At 41.7% G+C, this 22,731-nt stretch overlaps 1 protein-coding gene across 1 annotated transcript in view; it reads left to right on the forward strand.

Annotated features, from left to right (window-relative positions):
- The window catches only part of THOC2 (THO complex subunit 2), a 178,251-nt gene that overhangs the window by 89,151 nt on the left and 66,369 nt on the right, over positions 1–22,731 (forward strand). Inside the window, exons 19-30 of the mRNA XM_088478197.1 lie at positions 4,337–4,433; positions 4,649–4,766; positions 6,031–6,210; positions 6,505–6,669; positions 11,881–12,156; positions 12,309–12,450; positions 15,363–15,520; positions 16,165–16,293; positions 17,693–17,824; positions 18,113–18,297; positions 19,509–19,693; positions 21,653–21,755. Of these exons, the coding sequence (XP_088334323.1) occupies positions 4,337–4,433; positions 4,649–4,766; positions 6,031–6,210; positions 6,505–6,669; positions 11,881–12,156; positions 12,309–12,450; positions 15,363–15,520; positions 16,165–16,293; positions 17,693–17,824; positions 18,113–18,297; positions 19,509–19,693; positions 21,653–21,755 (1,870 nt within the window). The remainder of the gene's footprint in view (positions 1–4,336; positions 4,434–4,648; positions 4,767–6,030; positions 6,211–6,504; positions 6,670–11,880; positions 12,157–12,308; positions 12,451–15,362; positions 15,521–16,164; positions 16,294–17,692; positions 17,825–18,112; positions 18,298–19,508; positions 19,694–21,652; positions 21,756–22,731) is intronic.

A 22,731-nucleotide genomic window follows, 5' to 3' on the forward strand; every position in this document is an offset into this window, starting at 1 on the left:
GACCTGACTCGGCTGTCTTTGAAGGCGTGGCTGTTGAGACAGCCATGTTGAGGTCCAGGGGTTTTTCCAGCTCTGTAGTGTGTACCATGTTACGAGCTCGGAAACAGTCTTCCGCGTGGATATACCATCGCGTGTGGCATATGTTCTTCCTGTGGTGTCGACCGAGAGGTTATGCTCCGCGGGAGTTTCGTCTGTCTCGGATACTCGCCTTCCTACAAGTGGGACTAGACCATGGGCTTCGCCTTGCTTCTTTGAAGGTACAGGTTTCGGCCCTGTCTGTCTGGTTTCACCATAGGATTGCTACAATCCCAGATGTGCGCACCTTTATGCAAGGTGTTCTACGCATTCAGCCGCCCTTTGTTCCACCTGTGGCGCCTTGGGATTTGGCTGTGGTCCTGAGGGCTCTCCTGGGACCGCCGTTTGAACCACTGGGCTCAGTGGATCTTAAATGGCTAACAGCTAAGACTGTTTTCATTGTGGCCATAGCTTCGGCCGGACGTGTTTCTGATTTAGGGGCTCTCTTGTAGACCCCCTTTCTTGATTTTTCATGGGAACAGGGCAGTGCTCCGCACTCGTCCTGAATTTCTTCCCAAGGTTGTTTCCCAGTTTCATCTGAACGAGGAAATAGTTGTTCCGGCCTTTAACTCACCTGGCCTTTCAGTGGGTGAGGCCACTTTGGATTTTATGCGGGCCTTTAGGACTTATGTTGACCGCACTTCTTCGTTTAGGAAGTCGGACGCCTTGTTTGTCCTCTACGGCTTCCGTAAAAAGGGTTGGCCTGCTTCAAAGCAAACTTTGGCAGCCTGGATCCGTATGGCTATTTCTGAAGCTTATCTTCATGAAGGTCTGCCGGTTCCTCCTTCTCTGAAGGCTCATTCCACTAGGTCTGTGGGTTCTTCGTGGATAGCTCGACGTGGTGCCTCTGCAGTCCAGATCTGCAAGGCTGCTACGTGGTCCTCTGTCCATACCTTCGTGAGGTATTACAGGTTTGACACCTTCGCCTCTCAGTATGCTTCCTTCGGGTGGCGGATTCTCCTTTCAGCACAGGAGCGTCCCCACCCTTAAAGGATACTGCTTTGGGACATCCCCAAGGTATCCTGTGGATACCCTATGGACCCTGAAGTAGAAAATATGAGATATGGTAAGAACTTACCTTTGTTATCTCTATTTCTACGAAGTCCATAGGGTTCCACATGACTCCCGCCCTGTCGCACCTGTGCTGCAGATGGGCTTTGTTCTGGTCACTGGTTTTTCCGTCTCCCTCTGGTGAGAGTGTGATTCTTGTGTGTATCCTGTTCTTCTTTCTCTCTCTTCCTTCTCCTCCTCCGGCCTATGGCTTGGTAACTAACTGAGGTGCCTTGGCTCGGGGGCGGGGTATAGGAGGGGGACCCTAGTGCATCCTGGGAGGCTGAAAGCTTAACTCTATGGTGCCCGATGACTGACGTCACACCTATACCCCAAGGTATACTGTGGAACCCTATGGACTTCGTAGAAATAGAGATAACAAAGGTAAGTTCTTACCATATCTCATATTTTTTTTGTTTTTAAAAAAAAAATAAAAAAAATTGTTAACTTTGCATTGCATGTTGTATGATTTGGCTCAAATTATACTTTCACTAACTAACTGCTGAACTTCCAGTTTTTACAACAGACTAATTCTTCTGGCATGAAGATACATTTTCTATATTTTTTGCTAATAAATTCAATTTGTTTGCAAACACTGAGAAGTTTTCTGTGTAAACTCTTTAAATGAGGGTCACTCAATCTGCCTCTTCCATCCTATTCACCTTTTGAATTGCCACGATTTTTTGTGCCCCTGGTCTGCTCAATCAATATTTGAGAACTTCTCCCTCATATTGGTGGCCTTTAACATCCCAATTGATGCTCCCTCCAACCCAACTACTTCCAAACATCTCTCCCACTCCTCTTTGCTTCACTTCTCCCAATGAACCTCGTCCCCCTCAAATCAGTCGTCACTCATTCAACCTGATCTTCTTTCATCTGTCTGATTTCAACAACTCCCCTCTCCCTCTCTCTGACCATCACCTAATTCTTCTACAGCATTACCACCCCCTCCGTAAAGATCATTCCTACTAGGTGAAATCTTGATACCATAGATCCCACCAGTTGCTCCTTCTCTAAACTCCCTTCTCTCTGCCATTACTACCCTCAAATGCCCTGACTAAGTTTTTTCTATTGTGTCTGTCTCTCTGTGTCTGCCCCCCCCCCCCCCCCCCCCCTCAACTGTTACCATCACTCTTCATTGGTTACCTCCCCAACCCTATAGTCTGGCTCAATTACTTTCTTAAAAAATTCTCTAGCTTTCCTGAGCACTTATACAGTAAGTTGCGCTGTCTTGCGGACTTCCTCTAGTTTAAATTAAGTCTCTAATCCTATAGCTCCACTCTCTCACTTGTAGAAACCAGTGGTTCTCAACCCCAGTCCTCAAGTCTCGCCAACAGGTCATGTTTTGTGGATTTCTTTAATCTTGCACAGATGAGTTAATCTATTTTGGTGGGTCAGTTATTATCACACCTGCTTTCACAGACAGAAATTTTCAAAATATGACCTTTTGGGAAATCTTTAGAGTTGTGTTTTAGAACCACTGTGTTAAACGATTCTACTTCAAAACCTTTGTTTCCTCCCAGTTCTCCATCCCTCACTGCTTCTTCTCTACTTTCAACTTCCTCCTCTCCCATCCCATCCACCCCCAATCTGCTTGATTTTTCCTACCACTTACTTTCCAAAATAAATTCCACCTGCAGTGACATTCTATCGCTTCAGGCCCCACCTCACTCTCCCTACCATGTTTGCCAACCATGTATTCTTCACACAAGTCTCTGAGACCAAAGTACAACTTGCCTATTGGCCCCATTCTTATCAAGCTCCTCTGTTCCCATTCCCCTGAAGTGTGTTCACACATTGCCCCACCTGGTCAACCTCTGGAAACTTCCTTTCTTCCTACCAGCATACCACTCCTTCCTTGCTAACTACGGTTACATCTCTCTTCTTCCCTATGCATCCAAGGTCATTGACAGGTGGTTTTCAACTGCTTTACTTTTTTTCTCTCTACCTACTCTAATCTGGCTTTTTTTTGTTTCTTCATTTCACCCAAAGTCTTCACCACTGCCAAATCTAAAGGCCAGTTCTCTATGCTTATACTCTTTGACCTCACAGTAGCCTTCTGGCTTTGCGACTGATCTTTCTCTGCCGATACCTCCTACTTGTCAAACTGCTCCCTCCTTCTCAGTAGATTCACTCAGATCCCTTTCCTGTCAGGGTTTTTGTATTTGACCCTTTTCTTCCTCTGCGTGTTTTCACTTGGCGTGCTTGTCGGTTCCTTTTGGCTTTCTCCACCCTTCTATGCCGACTGTGTCCAAATTTACTTCTCAACCACGGACCTCCCTCCCATTAGTGCTCACGTCACCTCCTGTCAGGCTTCTCATCCTGGATGTCATAACAGTTCCTGAAATGGAATTTCTCAGAAACTGAGCTAATCTTCTCACCCATCCAATTCCCACCCGTCACCCTCTGTTGACTTGCTCTCCTCCGTTTCTCAAGTCCAAAGTCACTCCTGACTCTGCCGTTTTTTATTTTTTTCCCCGCATACAGTCCTTTCAATATCCTGCTGTTTCCACTTCTGTAACATTTGCAGAATCAAGCCCTTCCTCACCCTGGAGGCTGCTAAAATTGGGATCCATGCTCTCCTCATTTCCCACCTTAATTGCTATAATCTGCTCCTTTATGGGCTTCCTAATTCCCGGCTCTCCAGTCTATACTCGACGCTGCTGCCTGTCTCATTTTACTTTTCTCAATGCTCTACCTCTGCTGTCCTCTCTGCCTGTCACTTCACTGGATCACCATACCACTCAAAATTATGTTCTAAATTCCTCACTCCGGCATTGAGGATTCTCCTGGCCTGCTCCTAATCTATAGAATGTCCTCCCTCTCTCCATTAGACATACATCTAGCTTTCAAACATGCTCTTAAAACTCATGTTTTTATTGTAGTTTTATCAGCCCTCCTCTTAACTATGCAATCTATGTCCTCTCTTGCCTCATTTTCCCATTGTGTCCACCCTTGTATCCATTAGTTTGTAAGCTCGTATGAACCGTGCTTTCTCCTTTTTGTTGTTGTGTTTTTTTTTTTTTACAGTATTATGCTAACCGCACACTGTAATTATGAATCTGTGTAAATTTATATACTGTCTGTATTAGTCCATGATTATGTATCTTATTGTCAGTTCTCCTTGTACGGTGCTACGGAACCATTGTGACACCTTTTTAGAAATTAATAACAGCACTATCTGATATCTGCATGTTTGTCCAATATATAGGCTTGGCAAGCTTTTGTGGAGCGATTTTTAGAAAATATCCCATAGAATTGGCTGGTCTTCTGCAGTATGTAGCAAATCAGCTAAAAGCTGGTAAAAGGTAAGTTGCAAGTATAATCAATAATATAAAACTTACAAAAACGTAGTGTGGCTTGGAGTGTGGATCATAAGTTATTTTGTGCGTTTTTGAGTGTTCATTTGTTTGTGATGTAGGATGTGTGAATAGTGCTGGATGTACTGTATGAATTGCTTGTAGCGCTGTTTTTTAATATGCAACATATCACACCATTATTCTCCCTTACATTTGCCTTTCAGCTTCGATTTACTGATTCTAAAAGAGGTTGTACAAAAGATGGCAGGGATTGAAATTACAGAGGAGATGACAATGGAGCAGCTTGAAGCAATGACTGGTGGCGAGCAACTTAAAGCTGAGGTGAGTGAGATAACGTGATTCCTGCTGATGCTCGTTTTAATCGCACACCTCGTCATTGACTTTATGTGCTATTGTATTATATTTACTGATCCATTGTGTACACCTCCTGATGTAGTGTAAACCACTTTTCCTGCGTGTTAATTAAAGCAAATCCAGTCCTTAATGTTGACATGGATTGTAAAAATAATCCTGCCAGTCAGCCAACTATATTTATTTATTTGTCGTGGCGCTTTCAGTTTCCCTTTTTTCATTTCTTGTTAAAATGCCTCTTCAGTTCACTATGATGAGATTCATTCAAGTTTATGATGTTAGCAATTCATTACGATTATTGCATGTTTTCTTGTTTTCAATAGTAATGCATGAACTAGTGTTGTCTGTGATATACAGCACTACGTAATATGCAGGTGCCATATAAATTAAGGTAATGTGAAGGCCGTTCTTTCCCAAAAAGAACATCTGTTTTGTCTAAATATTATGTTGCCATTGTTAAAAAGCAGCATGCATAGAGAAGATGGATCTACTCCTCTGTATGCATCACCTGGTTTGTGTCGGGTGTCTCAGCCCTGCACAAAAATGTTGCAAAATGGCTGCCGCAGACATTTTTCCAGCATTTTGCGCATACGCAGTAAGGAAATCGCCGGGAAAATGGTGTGCCTGCAGTAGATTTGGCACTAGTGCCCAAAGTCTACTGATGCAGCAGCCGGCTGTCAGACTTCAGTCTGTTGCCGGCCGCTGGGGAGGGAGGAGGGGGCCCCGGACGGGGAATGCGCACAGGCTCTCTCCTCTCTTAATATGCCCCTGCCAGGTGGTCCCTACTTAATTGACAAGATAATTGTCACTAATGGCTAGAAAATAATATAGTTTTTTAATATTGGACTTAGATATGCATCAATTATAGGAAAACATTTTATTCAAATAGAATCACCTTCACCGTCCTTGTCAATAGGGTATTTAAAAAAATACGCATAGCACCCATGGCCTCCCTAGACCTAAGCATTTGGGCCACCCACAACTTTGGGCAAACTTTAGTGTGTCGTGCCAGGCTTACCACATAGATGTCAAACATGCATGCTGGATGTAGCCACCCAATTTTGTATCCCTCATAGACTAAAAAGTTGTATAAAATGTACACATAGTGCATTGCTGTTCCATACAGCTGCCACTTTTGTATTGTCTTTACTGTGTGTTTGGTCTGTGAGGATGTCAGAGTATCTGTTTGGGTGTTCTTAGTCAATATGTACACCTTTTAATCTTCTCTTCCCAGGGTGGTTATTTTGGTCAAATTAGAAATACCAAGAAGTCCTCTCAGAGGCTAAAAGATGCTTTATTGGACCATGACTTGGCTCTTCCATTGTGTTTGCTTATGGCCCAGCAGAGGAATGGGGTGGTATTTCTGGAAGGAGGAGAGAAGCATTTGAAGCTTGTGGGGAAGCTGTATGATCAGGTGAGTGACCATTTTATTGCCAGAGCATCTCATTGAATTCCTAAACACTGCTTGCTGATCACTTGAATCCTCAGCTGTGTTTTGCAGAATAGGTTGTATGCTGTCATTATAGATTTAGCATGTCTTTTATATTCTGTTACAGGTAAAGTTGTATATAAAATATGTGCCTCTCTATTTTGGTGCTGTTTTTTGTAACTCTTCCCTTAAATGGCAAGGCCCCTCTGCTTCCTAGAATTCTAACTTTTACATTTGCTTTCTCTTTAATTCATACTTTATTATACTATTGTCTTTCAGTGTCATGATACACTAGTACAGTTTGGTGGATTTTTGGCATCTAATTTGAGCACAGAGGATTACATAAAACGCGTTCCATCAATAGATGTTTTGTGCAATGACTTTCACACTCCTCATGATGCTGCATTCTTCCTGTCAAGACCTATGTACACTCATCACATTTCCGTAAGTACTGAAGGGAAAAAGTATAAGCTGCTCCCTGTTTTGTTTTTTGTGCGTAATCTCATTACCATATATATGCCAGATGCGCATTTTTGTAGTTTTGGTACACGGGTGTAGGATCTGTTTGTTTTTAGTGGCCCTCTATAACAGATTTTTCCAGTTGATATGAGAGGCCAGCTTTGTAGAGGTGTCTTGTTAGATGCTGAGGAATATGAGTGATGAAAAAAGTTCCAGGGGACTTGTAGGTACAGGTGCTTCCGGCAAACAATTAAGAAGACTATGAACCTTGTCCAAATGGGAGCTATTCGGACAGGTCCGCCATGCATGATAGAAAGGTACAGTGGTCACAGTTTCTCCAGATGTCAGAGGTCATCTGTATAGTGTTTTTGTACACTCTTAAATGATAGTTGAAATGGACACTGCCTATTATATTTCTAAACTTCTCTCAGTAATCTTTAGCAGATGGACCAAGGTCCAACTCCCATTTGTCTTTCTCCCCAATACAGGGCTTGATACAGCAAGGAACGCAGTTGCTTATACGCACGCCATCGGTCAATTTGCACTGCGCATGCGTATGCATCGCGTTAGGCAATGCACTCGCAGTGACTACGCAGACCCATGGCAGAGTGATTATCAGGAAGCACCATTTGTGGGTGGTGACTGGGGGGGTGGCGTGCCAATGCATTTCAATGCCGTTGCAGGTGCATGCTTAACTTATCCATTGTGATACCGGATGCCGTCTGAGGCATCATAGCATGCGCATAAGTAAGCAATTCCTGAGTAAGGACTGGGCTTCTCTAACTGTCCGATGTTACTCGTTGTTACAGATTTGTTTCACTATGTTGGTCAAATATACAGATGTGAGTAAGGGGAAGTGGGCGTCCTTATGTCCGACTGCGATCGCGATGCAAACATTTGAATATCACCGTTGATATTAGCAACGCAGTTGCGTGCGTATAAGCAGAATAGCGATCCGTTGTGAATCAGGCCCACAGTCACTGTATCCAGGAGCATAATGTAAATCGACGAGACCATTCCTTTCTGTAACAGGCTTTGTAAGCAAGTTGTCTCTAAAAAGTGAGCAAAAGATGTCATCAAGGAAATTGGGAGGTCGGAGTACCCAATCTGCATGAGTATGGATTCCTTATACCGGGTTTACTAATCTGTAACTACATGCCTATCTGCAAACATTGTCTTTACAAGTATAGCTACAGGTCCCAGCAAGCCTCCCACGTATGCTGGTACTTGGAGAACCACAAGCACCAGCATGCATGGCATTAAGGGCCCGCTAGTACCTGTAGTACACCTGTAAAGAAATGTTTAAAAAAAATATATATATATATACTCTCACACCTTTGAAAATTAACGTTTTATTACATACATACACATTCACACATACTCACATACATTACCTGGAGTGGTCCCCTTGTCCCTGTAGGCATCCATGGTCTTGGTAAAACAAGAAAACAAAATTACACGATCCACGCATTAGGTAAACAACTAGGATGGTTGTTTCCTCCTGAATTAAAAGCTCAGATGCGGTTCTAGCCTTTGTAGAGCCGTATCTGAGCGTTTATAGGCTGAGAGATCACCCCCGTCTCTCAGCCAATGAATCCATAAAAGTCAATGAGCAAATCACACCGTGTATGGGGGGCCTTAATGCTGTGACTTGTTCTTGTACAACCTATCATTTCAATGTTTTTTGGTCCGGCTGTACATTTTGAGGTAATAGTAGGCACATGCCCTTTAAGGCTCATGGCATCGCTTTAGTGTTTTGTCCGTGCGTACCTCTGCCTTCCCAGGGCATCACCCGCGGCCCATTGCATTCACTTCTCCAGCTGGCGCGGCGAGTAGACTTGGGGGATGGTGGTGAGTGATAATTTCACACAGTCGTTACCTGAGCTTTGATTCCCTTTAAGTCCAGGGGCATTGAGCAATGTGTTTTTACTAGGCCGGCCATTCAACACGAGGAACTATGCCATAGCATGTGGACAGGTGGTCTTGGGGATGCTTTGCGCTGTCGTGCCGGGCATGGTGATGTGCAGCCTTCCAGGGGCATCTAACCTAGTGGAGCCAGTATGTAACACAGGCTCTGTCGGACGTCTCCAACTTAGGGACGCTGATGGTGCACTTCTGTGAGGGGATCATTTTTAGAACGGCTGCTGCTCCTTGTTCCTTAGTGCGGTGAACCAGGGGGTCTGCTTCTGGCGGTACGGTTTAGGAGAATTAAGAACCGGGGGTATATTTACAAAGGTTCGATTTTGGATTCTGTTCGATTTCTCCATTCGTATTGGTTAGATTTTCTTAGAGGAGATTAACTAAAGCCCAAATCGAATTTTAAAATCGAACAGAAAAATTAATTTCATTTCAAATCGAATTTCTGCAAAACATCGATGTTTTCCCATAGAAGAATATATTATCCCTTCGTGTACTAACATTCGATTTGCAAATCGAAAGTAAATCTTACTCAAAATCGAATTTCAAATCCCCAAATGAATAGTGCTTCATGCTTTCGATTTTAGCATCAGCAGTTCTATTTGACAAAGATGCATGCATGCATGCATGCATGCATGCATAAGTGAGATGCATGCATGTATCTTAGTGTACAAAGCTTGTTAAGTGTTAATTTAAAAAAAACCTTTTACGTGCGGCCCTCCACTAAAAGCACAACCAGCCCTGGACTTTTCACCGCCAGTCCTGGTTGTGTAAATACAGGGGAAAAACTGTGTAGGGTTCCCCTATAATTTCCATAACCAGCACCTGGTAATTTCTAGCGGGTGGGTAATGCCACAGCCAAGGAAACCCTATAACCGGGTCCCCCAACCAAAGCATTCCACCTGACAGTTAGTCAGCCCAGGCTGGGGATCCCTGGGTAGTTGGGGACCCCCCAATAAAGGGGTCCCCCTCTCCTGGGCTCCCCAGGCCTAGGCTGATAGCCCGGGGCTATCCTCGCCACCTCTACACGGTGGGTGCTGGGTTGATTGTGTAAAATGTGTGTAATCATTGTCTTTAACAATAGAACTGGAGGTCCCAGCAAGCATCCCCTGCATGCTGTGTACTTGGCGAACCACAAGTACCAGCATACGGGGCCGGTGACAGTGTATACAGAGGTAATATCGGTACCTTCCAAGCAGGGGTTTGTACTGGACTATAGATTGCATTCAAATCAGGAGAGTTATATTACCACAACAGTTAACGATTTACAAAGAGATACAGTACAAGCGTTTTATACGGTTTCTTTTGCTTAACCTGCCATGCTTTGCTGCTAATTCTATTGACATTTGAACTACTAACCAAATGTTGGCTATGGATGTCTGAATATTACAGCATCTGGTGATATATACGGAGAGACACGGGTGCGTTACATATTAGTGATTCAAACGGTTAATAGCACCTATTTCTTTTCTGATCAACCTGCCATGCTTTACTACTAATTCAATTGACACTGGAACTTTTAATCACTATGCTGACCTCTGATGTCTGAATACTAACCTTTAATCACTGCTGAAATGAATAACACAAACAATACTGGAGACCGACGTATACATATTGGGTGCTACTAACAACTGGACTGTTTCCTAAAACTAATACTACCCAACTATATTGCGATAGTGTGATTATCTTTATGGACAGTGGTAATTAGTTGTGTTAGACATACCCATCTGTGTGCACGCAGATATATTGGAAGTTTTTGTAATGAACAATCATTGACTGTCAATTTCATAGCTTTTTAGCTTGACCTGGTATATGGAATTTTTATTTAATATTGTATATTTTTTTAATTGTCATTAAATACATTTTATGTGATTTGCTTTAGTGCTTCCTTCAGTTGGTTAATGTATACATCTTAGCCTTGTCCTGTCCTTATTAACACTCTTGAAGTAACATTTTGTGGGCTGAACTGATGAAGTCATTGTGAACTGGTGATAGAGCCGAGCTATGAGCACCTACATATGTTTGTCTTTTTGGTTACTTTCACTTAATCAGTGATCTCTTCTTTTTAATGTTTGTAAGAACAGTTAATCTTTGTTAAGGGGCCTATCCATTAGCAGATAAATTTGAACGATTTATCCATTAGCAGATAAATTTGTACGATGAACAATTTATCGTTCAGCCGTTCAATTTATTTGCTAATGGATAGGCTGTGAACGATGAAAATGCGCATTCCTGCGGCCGACAAATTTTGGCTTTTGTCTCTCCAACATGTTGGTCAATTATCATTGATCGCTGACAGATATTAGAAATATCTGTCAGGGGTAAATGACGAACGATATTTTTAATGAAAATCAATAGAAACATGAAAAAAAAATCCACTCCCTGAATGATGTCATGCAATATCGTTCATAGTTCGTCGTTTGCAAAAATCTGTCATGTACATGACGGATATGTCACAGCAGCCCCAGGAATTTTCAAGGGATAAATCTTTTGCCTTTCATATTACAGAAAGATCTGCTAATGGATGGGCCCCTTTAGGGTGGCTTTGCTGCCAAACTGGGCTGGGGCCATAAACTTTGTTCTATCCAAGGCACTGTCTCTATATGGAATGTATGTGAGATTCCTCCCACTCTTCTATACTGTTTTTGTGTGTGTGTGTGTGTGTGTGTATGTATGTATGTATGTGCAGAATTGTATACTGTGCGCAGGGACTGTTGTGACTGATTATAATTTTTTTAATCAAATTTTTCCCGCAGTGAGAACCTGCATTGGGAATTCGTTGTGTATCAGTTTTAGCAGGGCCGAATTAAGGTTTGTGGGGTCCACATGGCAACTAACCTGTGGCGGTCCCTACTATAAAATTGTCAATCTGATATGCTGGCAATGTTATTAGGAAAGTATAATGTTTAAATACTCCCTGCATCACAAATGTGTTAAACACACTGACCCCTGTTCATATGCCACAGTGCCCCCCACACTGGTGATTAAGCGATGTGTGGAGGGGCCCCTGTGTATTCGGGTTCCCTGCCCTATTGTTAATCAGGCACTGAGTTTTAGACCAAACACAGAATAACCTTTCAAACATTAAATATAAGCTGAAACACTTGATTTCCACCATGTCACAACTGGGCCGCTCCATCAACTGTGAATAAGGGACCCAAATGACATTGCTTGAAAGGCTCGGAGGGCAGGGTCAATTTATTTAATTTTTTTTTATCAAACATCACAATTTTTTTTTTTCAGAAGATGTTAATATTGTTCTAATTTTTACATCTCCAGTCTAAATATGATGAGCTGAAGAAGACTGAGAAGGGAAACAAACAGCAGCATAAGGTGCACAAGTACATTACATCATGTGAGGTTGTCATGGCTCCTGTCCACGAAGCTGTGGTCTCCTTGCACCCTTCAAAAGTATGGGATGATATCAGCCCTCAGTTCTACGCTACATTCTGGTCTCTGACAATGTATGATCTTGCTGTCCCAACCTCCAGCTACAACAGAGAAATCAATAAATTGAGGATACAGATGAAGGCCATTGATGACAATCTTGAAATGGTATGTTGGCCACTTCCTTGCCTAGAACTCATGTTGCATAACATGAAGGTGTCCACATCCTGTTGAACTATATATAAAAAAAAAACTGCTGTATCATGTGACCTAGAACCCTTATCCATAAATGGCTTTAAACCTAATGTACTTTTTTGTAGCCACCAAACAAAAAGAAAAAAGAGCGAGAGAGGTGCACTGCTCTACAAGACAAACTGGTGGAGGAGGAGAAGAAGCAGTCTGAACATGTAGGGAGAGTTCTGCAGAGAATGAAACTAGAAAAGGACAACTGGCTCTTAGCCCGTAAGTACTGTATATACAACATTTCTGGCGGCACGCTAGTGTCCATTACCCCTTTTAAGTCTGCCTGAAGGGTGAAATTGCATTTAGTTTGAAGTGATTTATTTTTGTACCTCTTTATAGTTCGACAGTGGGTCAGTAAGTAAGCGTCCTCAGCAGCAGTTTAATATGATGCTTAAGTCCTTCAGTTCTACAATGGGATACAAATAGGACCTAGCATTTTGTAACTTTCTGTTCTAGTTTTCGTTTTACTGAAATAATGAATGCTATTAAACTGCTGATCAACCATCTGAAAAGTGCTGGCTTCATAGATGTGCTGAGCCAAAATAGGTTTCACTGAAATGAAATGTTTGCCTGAGCTAGGGAAAATGTAATGCAAATGGCAAAAATTTGTGAAGGCGCCTTTGAGCGATGAGTTGATAGGATAGAAACAATAGCATGAAATGCATATTCTGTTCTCCTAATATATTGGCCCATAATTATTAAATGTGTATTGTCAAGAGATATATATAATTTTTTTTTTTTTTTTTAAGATTTAGTCTTGTTCACACACAATCCTGCATTAACATAGTATATTGCATATAATTGCCAAATGTGTGCACACGTGCAGTCAGATGTTAGTATTCAAAGTAGCCCTCACTCTAGTGCCTAGGATACAGGGCAAATTCTTCCTGGCAATCGTTTCAGCCTCTGTCTCTAGGCTCCTGCCAGGACAGTGCCACTGTTTGTAGACAGTAACTCTAAGCTGTTACTGGCTGTAGAACACTGAACACCCCACTTCACCCACTCCCAGTGGATCTGTGCAGTTGCTGTTAGGACTACAGGCCCTACAGCTGGAAATGGGGATGAGTTGGATATCGTATGTGAAGCAGCTGTACTGTTACAGCATACAGTAGTTTTGTTTCCTGCTTTCCTATGGATTCCTGTTTAAAATAAGTTATAATTCCCTTTTGTGTACTGTGCCTTGAAGTACCTCTGAGGGTTTCATTGATCCAACACTGCAGTCTTATCTACTACCACTTCACTGATTCAAATATGTAGCAGTGTTGTTAGTGCCTGCCCTGAGAGAACGTTACATTCAATCAAATGGTAGGTATAGCACCCACTCAGCCAGTTGTAAACTAATACTGCTTTAGTATAAGGGACTGAACCATGGGATGTTTTATTATTTTTTTTTTTTTTTTTAAATCTTCCAGATTAAGTAGTCATCACTTCAAAGACTGTTACTTAGTTTCTTCCAATTTTCTCTTTCCTCAATGCTGGGGGACACTGATACCATGGGGGACACTGGACCATGAGTTGTAGCCGGGACTGCAGGAGCTGGCACTTCAACTAAATCTGTAGCTTTAACCCTAAGCTCCTCCCATCTGCAACCCCTTGATGTTAGTGTAAATTAAGTGCCTGAGGCGTTCGGCACGGGTTGGGGCTGCTCTGCAGTCCAAGGTAGCTAATTCTTCTTTTATTTACTTTGTAAATGTTTTATTTCAGCGACGTTTGGCCCTCCTGCCAGAGGTTTCAACTTTTTTTGCAGGGAGTGTTGCGGATTCAACCTCCATTTTAGCGGCCGGTGGCTCCGTGCGGTCTGACCTTGGTCCTCTTTGCTCTTAAGCATGCTCCCTTTGAGCCTTTGGGATCTGTGGACCTTCAATTTGTCACGTGGAAATTTGGTTTTCCTTATGGCCATTGCCTCGGCAGGTCTCGGAGTTGGGGGGCTTTGTCATGCAAACCACCGTTCCTCATTTTCCATGATGGGGCAGTACTATGAACAGTACCTTTGTTCCAACAGAAAGTTGTTTCGGCTTTCCACTTAAACCAGGACATTCTTTCCTTTGTTGTCCCCATCGGAGACTTCCTGGGACCAGGACGATCTGGCTCTGTTGGATGTCGTGTGGGCCCTGCGGATCTACTTGGACAGACTTCGGCCCTCCGGATGGATTCCCTACTGGTTCTCTACGACACTCAGAAGCGTGGCTGGCCGGCTGCGAAGCAGACCATAGCACGTAGGATCCGATAAGTCATTGCTCGGGCCTATTCTGATGCAGGGTGCCTGGCACCTGTCAGGGTGTCAGCTGATTCTACGAGGGCGGTGGCGACTTCCTGGGAGGCGCGTCACGGGGCCTCGGCTGAACAGGTCTGCCGCGCAGCCACCTGGTCCTCTGTCCACACGTTCGCTCGGTTTTACAGGTTTCATGTTTTTGCCTCCATCGTCGCCCACTTTGGGCGTACACTTTTTTGGTCCAGCAGCCTGAGCGTTCCCTTCCCTAGCCGCGGCTGTTGAATGTCCCATGGTCCAGTGTCACCCAGCATTGAGGAAAGAGAAAAGAGGATTCTTGAGTACTTAACGTTGAATCCTTTTCTCTGAGTCATGCTGGGGGACACTGCATTCCCACTCTCACGCTCAGACGTGTTGCGGCGTTTTATTTGACCGGTTGATCCCTGAGGTTCTGTATTTATTTTTGGTTATAACCGTTTCATTGGGATACTGCTTCCCCTTACCAGGCGCTTTTGAAGTTGTACTGACATCTTGGAGTTGCAGAGGGGAGGAGCTTAGGGTTAAAGCTACGGATTTAGTTTAAGTACGAACTCCTGCAGTCCCAGCTACAACCCATGGTCCAGTGTCCCCCAGCATAACTCGGAGAAAAGGATTCAACGGTAAGTACCCAAAAATCCTCTCTCTTTGCTTTTACATGATGCTCAAACCTATGTTTCCCCCATTGAGTTCATGAAATCGTATGTTATTTTATATAGGAAATTATTGCTTTTCAACAAAATGGAAACAAATGTTTTCTGTTTAAGTACATCATAACTGTTCTGTTAGTATTATGATTGAGCACAGCCTAATACATTGTGTATTTTTTTTATGTTTACCCGAAAACTTCTTTCTTTTACCAATTTGTGTCATCATTTTATTTTAGGAACGACAAAAAATGAAACCATCACCAAATTTTTGAAGCTTTGTATATTCCCTCGCTGTATATTCTCAGCAATTGATGCTGTATATTGCGCTCGGTTTGTTGAGCTCGTACACCTGCAGAAAACACCTAACTTTTCTACCCTCTTGTGTTATGATAGAGTGAGTATTCAATCAATTATGTCATCATTAAACTTTATCTGTTTATGGAACTTGGCTCTCCATTCTATTTAGCTTGTTAACCATATCTTTTATTGTTCATTTTTTTTTTTTTTCCTCTTTTATGCTACTTTAGAATGTAAATAGTTTATTATAGACTGGTGGTATAATAAAGAGCCTGACCTATGATGGCATTAAAGGCACTTGCCTTATTTTTTACTTTTTTTATAAGATTGACATGAAAGTGTTGTATCTCAGATTGTAACTGACCTTTTTCTTGTTTTTATCCACTCAATCATCCTTTCATAAATGTCTCCCAATATGTATGTTTAAACACAACTGTCAGCCATGAGAATGGTCTTTTATTTCTTTTTCATCCCTGATGCGATGTAAATAAACTATTTTGATAAGGTAACTTTGTTCTACCTGTTGTAGGGAAGGGGATGAGTGCAGATGGAATCTGGGGGTGGCGTCTTTTTTTTTTTATTATTATTATTTTTTTTTTGTATCTACTGTTCTATTACAAAAATGCTATTAATGAACCTTAATTCATCTTGGTGCCTTTTGTATTGGTCCAGAAGTAGATTTCATTTCTTGTATTGTTCAGGTCATAGGTCTGACCCTTTATTTGCTTGTCTTCTGTGCAGGTGTTTTCAGACATCATTTACACAGTGGCCAGTTGCACGGAAAACGAAGCCAGCCGATATGGCAGATTCCTTTGTTGTATGCTGGAGACTGTTACTAAGTGGCACAGTGATCGAGCAGTATATGACAAGGTGGGCAATCGGCTTTTTCCTTCATTTAAAATTCTGATTTGAATGATCTTGTGTATTTTACTATAGCGTTCTCATTTTGTCTGTGTGCTTTTAGAAGTATTTGCTTTGTTCTTGCTTGATGGCTTTACTTGTAAAATGCTTTTTAATTACCTCTTTAAATGGATTGTAAAAGATTAAAGACCCTGTTTAAATATGTAACAATAAATTCTGGGTTGCAACCAAGTTCTGTTAAATTTAGATAATCGCATCATGTTTTGTTTGTTTTTGTTTTCCCCTTGGCTGGAGAATATCAGAGTGTTTAGGAAAAAAATGTCCTGTCAGGCTAGATTTGACAGTAGACGATATGCTGGTATACGCTGTGTATCTTCTTGTGAGAATGCTTCATGTCGGGAGTTTGAACTGTTGAGCTTCATCATCAGCTGGAGACAACGGATTAACATCCTGGGCACTGGATTTAAATATTTATGTTGCCTTTGACAGTTTGCTTACTCCTTGCGAACACATTTCTCAGCCAAATTTCTTGCTGTCACTTCCTTCTGCATGTCAACCATTCATGTCTATCGTCTGTTAAAGCAACGAGTTTCATTCCTTATATTTTTGGATACTTGTCTGAGAGCTGTATAAGATACTGCTACACTTTGATGTTTTCAGGTTAGAGGGAAGACTGTTAGTTTATACATCCTGCTTTTTATTTAACTTACAATAGACTGGCTGTCACACTCCTGTCTTTAGTCTATTGTTTAGCTGCTTTGTCCGTCCCATTATTAATATATTGTACAGGAGGTGGGTATTTAAGCATTATAGTGCAAAACATGATGTAGTTTACATTCAAACACAATTCAGGGCTTATCGCTTAGACCTACACAATGTCCTAAAGATTGCTTATTCCATTTGCTGAAAGGTGAACTTGAAGAGAGACGTCTCACTGATGAATCTTAGGGGCTTAGTCCAAGCCTTCTAATCTTTGCAGTTGAAGTCAGCAGGTTCATTTTTCTTTTTGTTTTGTTTGTATAAAGAGGCCCACACAGTGCTCCCCAGAGCCAAGGGCTGTGCGGTTGCCTGAGGCTTGGATGGAGCCAAGCATCTGTTGTAGCAGCTATAGCGTGTTCTTACTCCTTGCATAGCACAGCCTTCTCACCTCATTAATCTTATGCCTATGTGGCACATAACGACTTTTATTCAGTATATGCTGATGGAGAGTTCAACATGCTAGATAGTTTGTGCTGTGTAATGTGGTAATGGCCATTTATGCGTCCAATCTGAGCACCTGGCCATTGTGTTGTTAAAAACCTTCTAAAAGAATAATGATTTTTAAATGACTAAACATCTTGCCTGCTCCTATAGTTTTCTTTTTCCGAATTTCATATTTGTCTCCTTATTTCAAATAATTTCCCTTTAGGATTGCGGTAGTTATCCAGGGTTTGTAACCATATTAAGGGCATCCAATTTTGATGGAGGAAACAAAGCTGACCAATTGGATTATGAGAATTTCCGGCACGTGGTACACAAGTGGCACTATAAGTTAACGAAGGTAAAGGACCAATCTAAAAAAATAAATAAAAAAAAACCCATTACTTTTATCCTTCATGCAGTTTGTAGGTAATTTTGTACTTGGCCAAATTGTGTTTTCTCTCCTGTTTCTGAACTGTCTCAAGAATTTATTACTCAAATAGACATCCTGTCTATGATCTTTGGGCTGTTCTCGGCAGCATGAAATGTTTGTAGTAATGTCCGTGTGCTGTAAAAAATAAATAATTAGAACCTGAAAATGTAACTTATTAATATTGTTCAGACATTTTATGTATATGTTGTTTTGCAGGCATCGGTTCATTGTCTTGAAACGGGAGAATTTACTCATATCAGGAATATTCTTATTGTGCTGACCAAAATCTTACCTTGGTATCCCAAAGTCCTGAACTTGGGACAAGCCTTGGAGCGCAGAGTACACAAAATCTGTCAAGATGAGAAGGACAAAAGACCTGATCTTTATGCATTGGCTATGGGGTAAAATACAAATGAAAGGCGGTCATTAAAAGTGAAAAGAAGATATTTGCATACTTTTCTCACTTTGGGGAAAATCCTTTGGTTCATTCGATATAAGCAACTTAAATAAAGTGCTGATGGAACAGGAATCTGATTCCAATTGTACTGAAACGCTTTTCAGTCCTTAAACATTTAACTAGGCAATTTGTATAATCGGAAAAATCTTAGGTGTTGCCATCAATGCTATTTAGTGGATTAGTAGCCTATTGATGGTGGACAGACACAATGAGCATTTATGTAGTACCATCACGTGTGAAGAAAAATCTAGCCTGCAGCATACTTGTTTTATGTCGTACAATGAGCTCCTAATCCACTGTCTATGCTTTTTTTTTTTCTTCGTCAATCTCAATATAGTTTACTTTTGCACTTGTTTTATCTCCATGGGCACGATTCTATTCAACGCGATGTAAATAGCGCCGGGAGTGAGCTCCCGGAGCTATTCAATACACTGTGCTGCCAAGTCCGACTAATGATTTCTTCTCTCATCCCTCCGGAAAACAGCCTCGCGCCGGGAAGTTAGGTCAGGGAATGCCCGTTATCGCGCCTAACACCCTGTTTAAGGCGCGAGAACGAGCCTTCCCCGACCTAACATCGCAATGAATTGAATAGCTCCGGGAGCTATCTACCGGCACTATTTACATCGCGTTGAATAGAATCGTGCCCCATGTGTCCTATTTGCAAACTTCAGATGTCGCATTGAAAGTTTTCCGAAACTACAGTATCATACAGTAGCTGTTTAAGGTCAATTGTTTCATTTCACTGACAAAACACATCATCTTGATGCAAAATCTAGAACAGGCACAAAGTATCAGCAATGTAATATTATCTGTTAGCTGTGGTTTGAGAAATGCCCACAATTTCCATAGTGGAAAGATCTCCACATTAATGCATAGATTAGGTATGGCAATAAAATATAGCAGATTTTACTGCAACTGAGTGTACAAAAACTCACTGTATAACCTATATCCTGTATATAGAAAGATACTGGAAATATTTACTCAATCCGTTAAGAGAAATTAGCCTGTAAGTGTACCAAAAGACAACCTATAGACTTTTTCGGAGTATACCTTGTATATGTGGGTCATAGAGTTGAGACTAAATCTTCACAGGGTTAATATTGCTATTTTGAAAATGAGTGTCTTGGTATATTTAACACTTTACGCGAATTGCAGCTACTCTGGACAGTTGAAAAGCAGGAAACCTTTCATGGTGCCTGAGAATGAGTTTCATCACAAAGACCCCCCTGTCAGGAACATCGTTCCACCTACAGTACAGAATGGACCAGGCACTGTCAGTCAGTCTGCATCTGTCTTGGTGAATGCAGCTAAACCCGAGGAAAGCACTGCTGAGGATACTGGTTAGTTCTGATTCATTTCACTAGTTGTATGTTTTATGAAAGGGCTTTTTACAGTAAATGTATACAACCGTGATGAACAGGCTTGTCTGTTATTAAGGCAAAGGATAGAACCGGATAATATCAATTTGTAGATTTTGTCTTCACTGCGTGTGCTCTCTGTTAAATGGATTAAAAGCAAGCACCTTGCCCCTTCATGTTAGAACCTATATTGTGGTCGTCTCATATGCTCTTTCAAAGCAAACCTTTAGCTTATGTGTGATATGTGCTAAAATGCCACAAGATCATTTGAAGTATGGAACAACTTGGATGTATACATTTTGTGTTACAAGCTACTCAAATCAGTCTGAGATCTCCCAGCCCTGCTCCTGTTTTTCAAACTCACCTGTTGTGTCCACTCCCCTCCCCTCATCATGGCATTGCACCTGCGTGCTGTTATAAGTGTTATGCCAGTGCTGCCATGAGTATTACAGTCCCGTCAGTCACTAAATATAGTCGGTTCACCGCAAAATTTAAACTGTAGACTAGCAGGAAGTAAAGATTGATAACATTTTTAGTTGTAATTGGGCATGTTACAATCTGCATATTTCGTAATAAAGCAGCCTTTGTCAAAGCTTCCCTATTAAATTGGTATTCCATTTTAGCTCTTTATCCCCTTCGCTACGGAGGACAAGTGGTGCTTGTAATTCGCATATGCCTTAAAACGAGTCCCATTCGTCATATGCAAGTTGGCTAAGGCAACATTACCTTCTCCCCACCTGCACTAATCATCCCATGATGATACCGGCAAGTTTGTAGTCACTTATATTTGAAAAAGGGGCTTCTGCTCTTTCAAATTATGCGGCCCACTAGTAGCTATCGGGGTAGATGTATTATAGCTGCACGTTAAGTGCCGCTATAGAAAATCTCATCGGCTGGAGTGGGGGAGTGTTAACTCCCCCTCCCACGACCCCCACTAGAGACCACAGCGCGTCAGCCTAGTGCTGATGCGCTGTGTCTCTGTCCCGGCCGGCTCCATTGAGCATGAGATCCCGCGTGCAGCCTATGAGCCGGTAGCTCCCGCAGCAGGGACAGCGCTGTCCCTGCTGTGGGGATGGGGCATCGCCAGGCTGTAGCTGTCGATAGCGACAGCTGCAGCGGGCCGAACTGTCAGGCGAACTGACCATTCATACATAGCCCAGGCTATCTGCGCTGCTATCTTGTAGATAGCAGCACCGATAATGACTGGCGCATAGCCTTTACCGTCAAACACCCCAATCAAACATTGAGGTGAGGCGGTATCGGCGCACAGAACATGCGCTGATATCGCTTCAGCAATTCTAACATCTCCCCCATTGTCTTCTGATCACCTGTAAACACAAATCATTTTGTAAGTTTTATGATTAGCAATGTATATGAATTTACATATAGTGCTGTGTGTAGGGGGATATGTGTGTGTGTATATATATATGTGTGTGTGTGTATATGTGTATATATATATATATATATATATATATATATATTGTGTAGAAAAAAAGGGGGGGTAGCACTCACCAGTCTTCTTAAAAACATCTCTTTATTGCATCTCCGTAAAAATGTTACAACATTTCAAAATCCGACGTTTCGGTCCTTGACAAAGGTCCATGCACAGGACCGAAATGTCGGATTTTGAAATGTTGTAACATTTTTACTGAGATGCAATAAAGAGATTTTTTTAAGAAGACTGGTGAGTGCTACACCCCCCCCACCCCCTTTTTTTTTTGTACTTTTGCATGAAGAGGATTATTGTGGTCCCATATGGGTGTGTCATCCCAGCAATTTATTATTGAAGACAAGAGTGTGGACCTATTTGGAATATATATATATATATATATATATATGTGTGTGTGTGATATATATATTTTAGTAACTTAACTCTTTTTAAATTGCCCATATGGTAAATATTGTCTCATTTGTTTCTTTTGTTTTTTTTCATTATCAAAGAAAAATTAAAGGAAAAATCTCAGAGTGCTCAAAAAGTTGTTACCAAAGCTGCAAGCACAACACCAAAAGTTACTGCAAATAATGGAAACACCTCTGCAAACAGGTATGTAGTACAGGTTCCCCCTGATTTATCTAGTGTGATGCACACTATGTGAAGTACACTAAAGCTAAAGAAAAAAAATTGTCCTAATAATTTGATAATTTCCATTGCAATATTCTTTCATTACCCAACTTATTTTTTTTTGTTTGCTAGCAGGGAATTAAACTATAAACTGTACATTATTTTGGGTGTGTTTTTACATTTCTTTTAAATTCAAGGAGTTATACCAGTTATATGTAGCTCAGTGTACATATACAGATCTGCCCAGCTACATTGTTCATAGCGCAGCGAATCGCGCTATGCATGGTGCAAGACGGACTTCTGCGATCGGAGACGTGCAATCGCGTCTCCATAAGATATAATGGGAGATGCACTCCCGCGATCGGGGACGCGGTTTCACTTCTCCATATGACTGAATAGAGGCGCACTCCTGTGATCGGGGTCGCGCCGTAGCATGGCACATATCTCGATTCGCGGGAAAGTTTGTGCTGCAATCAGCCACAATGAACATGGGTGTATCTGTAACACATTTATATATAACTGACTTGTAGAAACTTCTGGATCAAACAAAAAGCTAAGGGGTTATGTAATGGATTACATGTATGTTTAAAGTGGCAGCCAGTTAGAAGGCTGGTTCAGCCTTGTAACTGGTTGCGGTTTTACATTTTGCAGCATTCTTGCTGAAATCCTGACAGTTCTGTGAAATCTGAACCTATTACATAACTGCCTCAGTCTGAATCTGCTATAATGTATGAGCTGAGTTTAAACTTTTTGTGCATTCCTCAAATTAAGAATTTTCTTTGAACACTAGTATTTGGTGAAACAAAGCCCTAAATATATTAATTTGATTGATGGCCATTTGTAAAGCAACCAACACTTATTTTAATCTATGCTCTTAAACTTAGACTTGCCAATCTGGTGACAAACATGGCTGGATTCAGAAGGGGAGCTCTGCAGATACTACATTAGCATAAATGAT

The sequence above is a fragment of the Taudactylus pleione genome, unplaced genomic scaffold (genome assembly GCF_031769625.1).
Source record: "Taudactylus pleione unplaced genomic scaffold, aTauple2 ptg000211l, whole genome shotgun sequence".
NCBI lineage: Eukaryota > Metazoa > Chordata > Amphibia > Anura > Myobatrachidae > Taudactylus > Taudactylus pleione.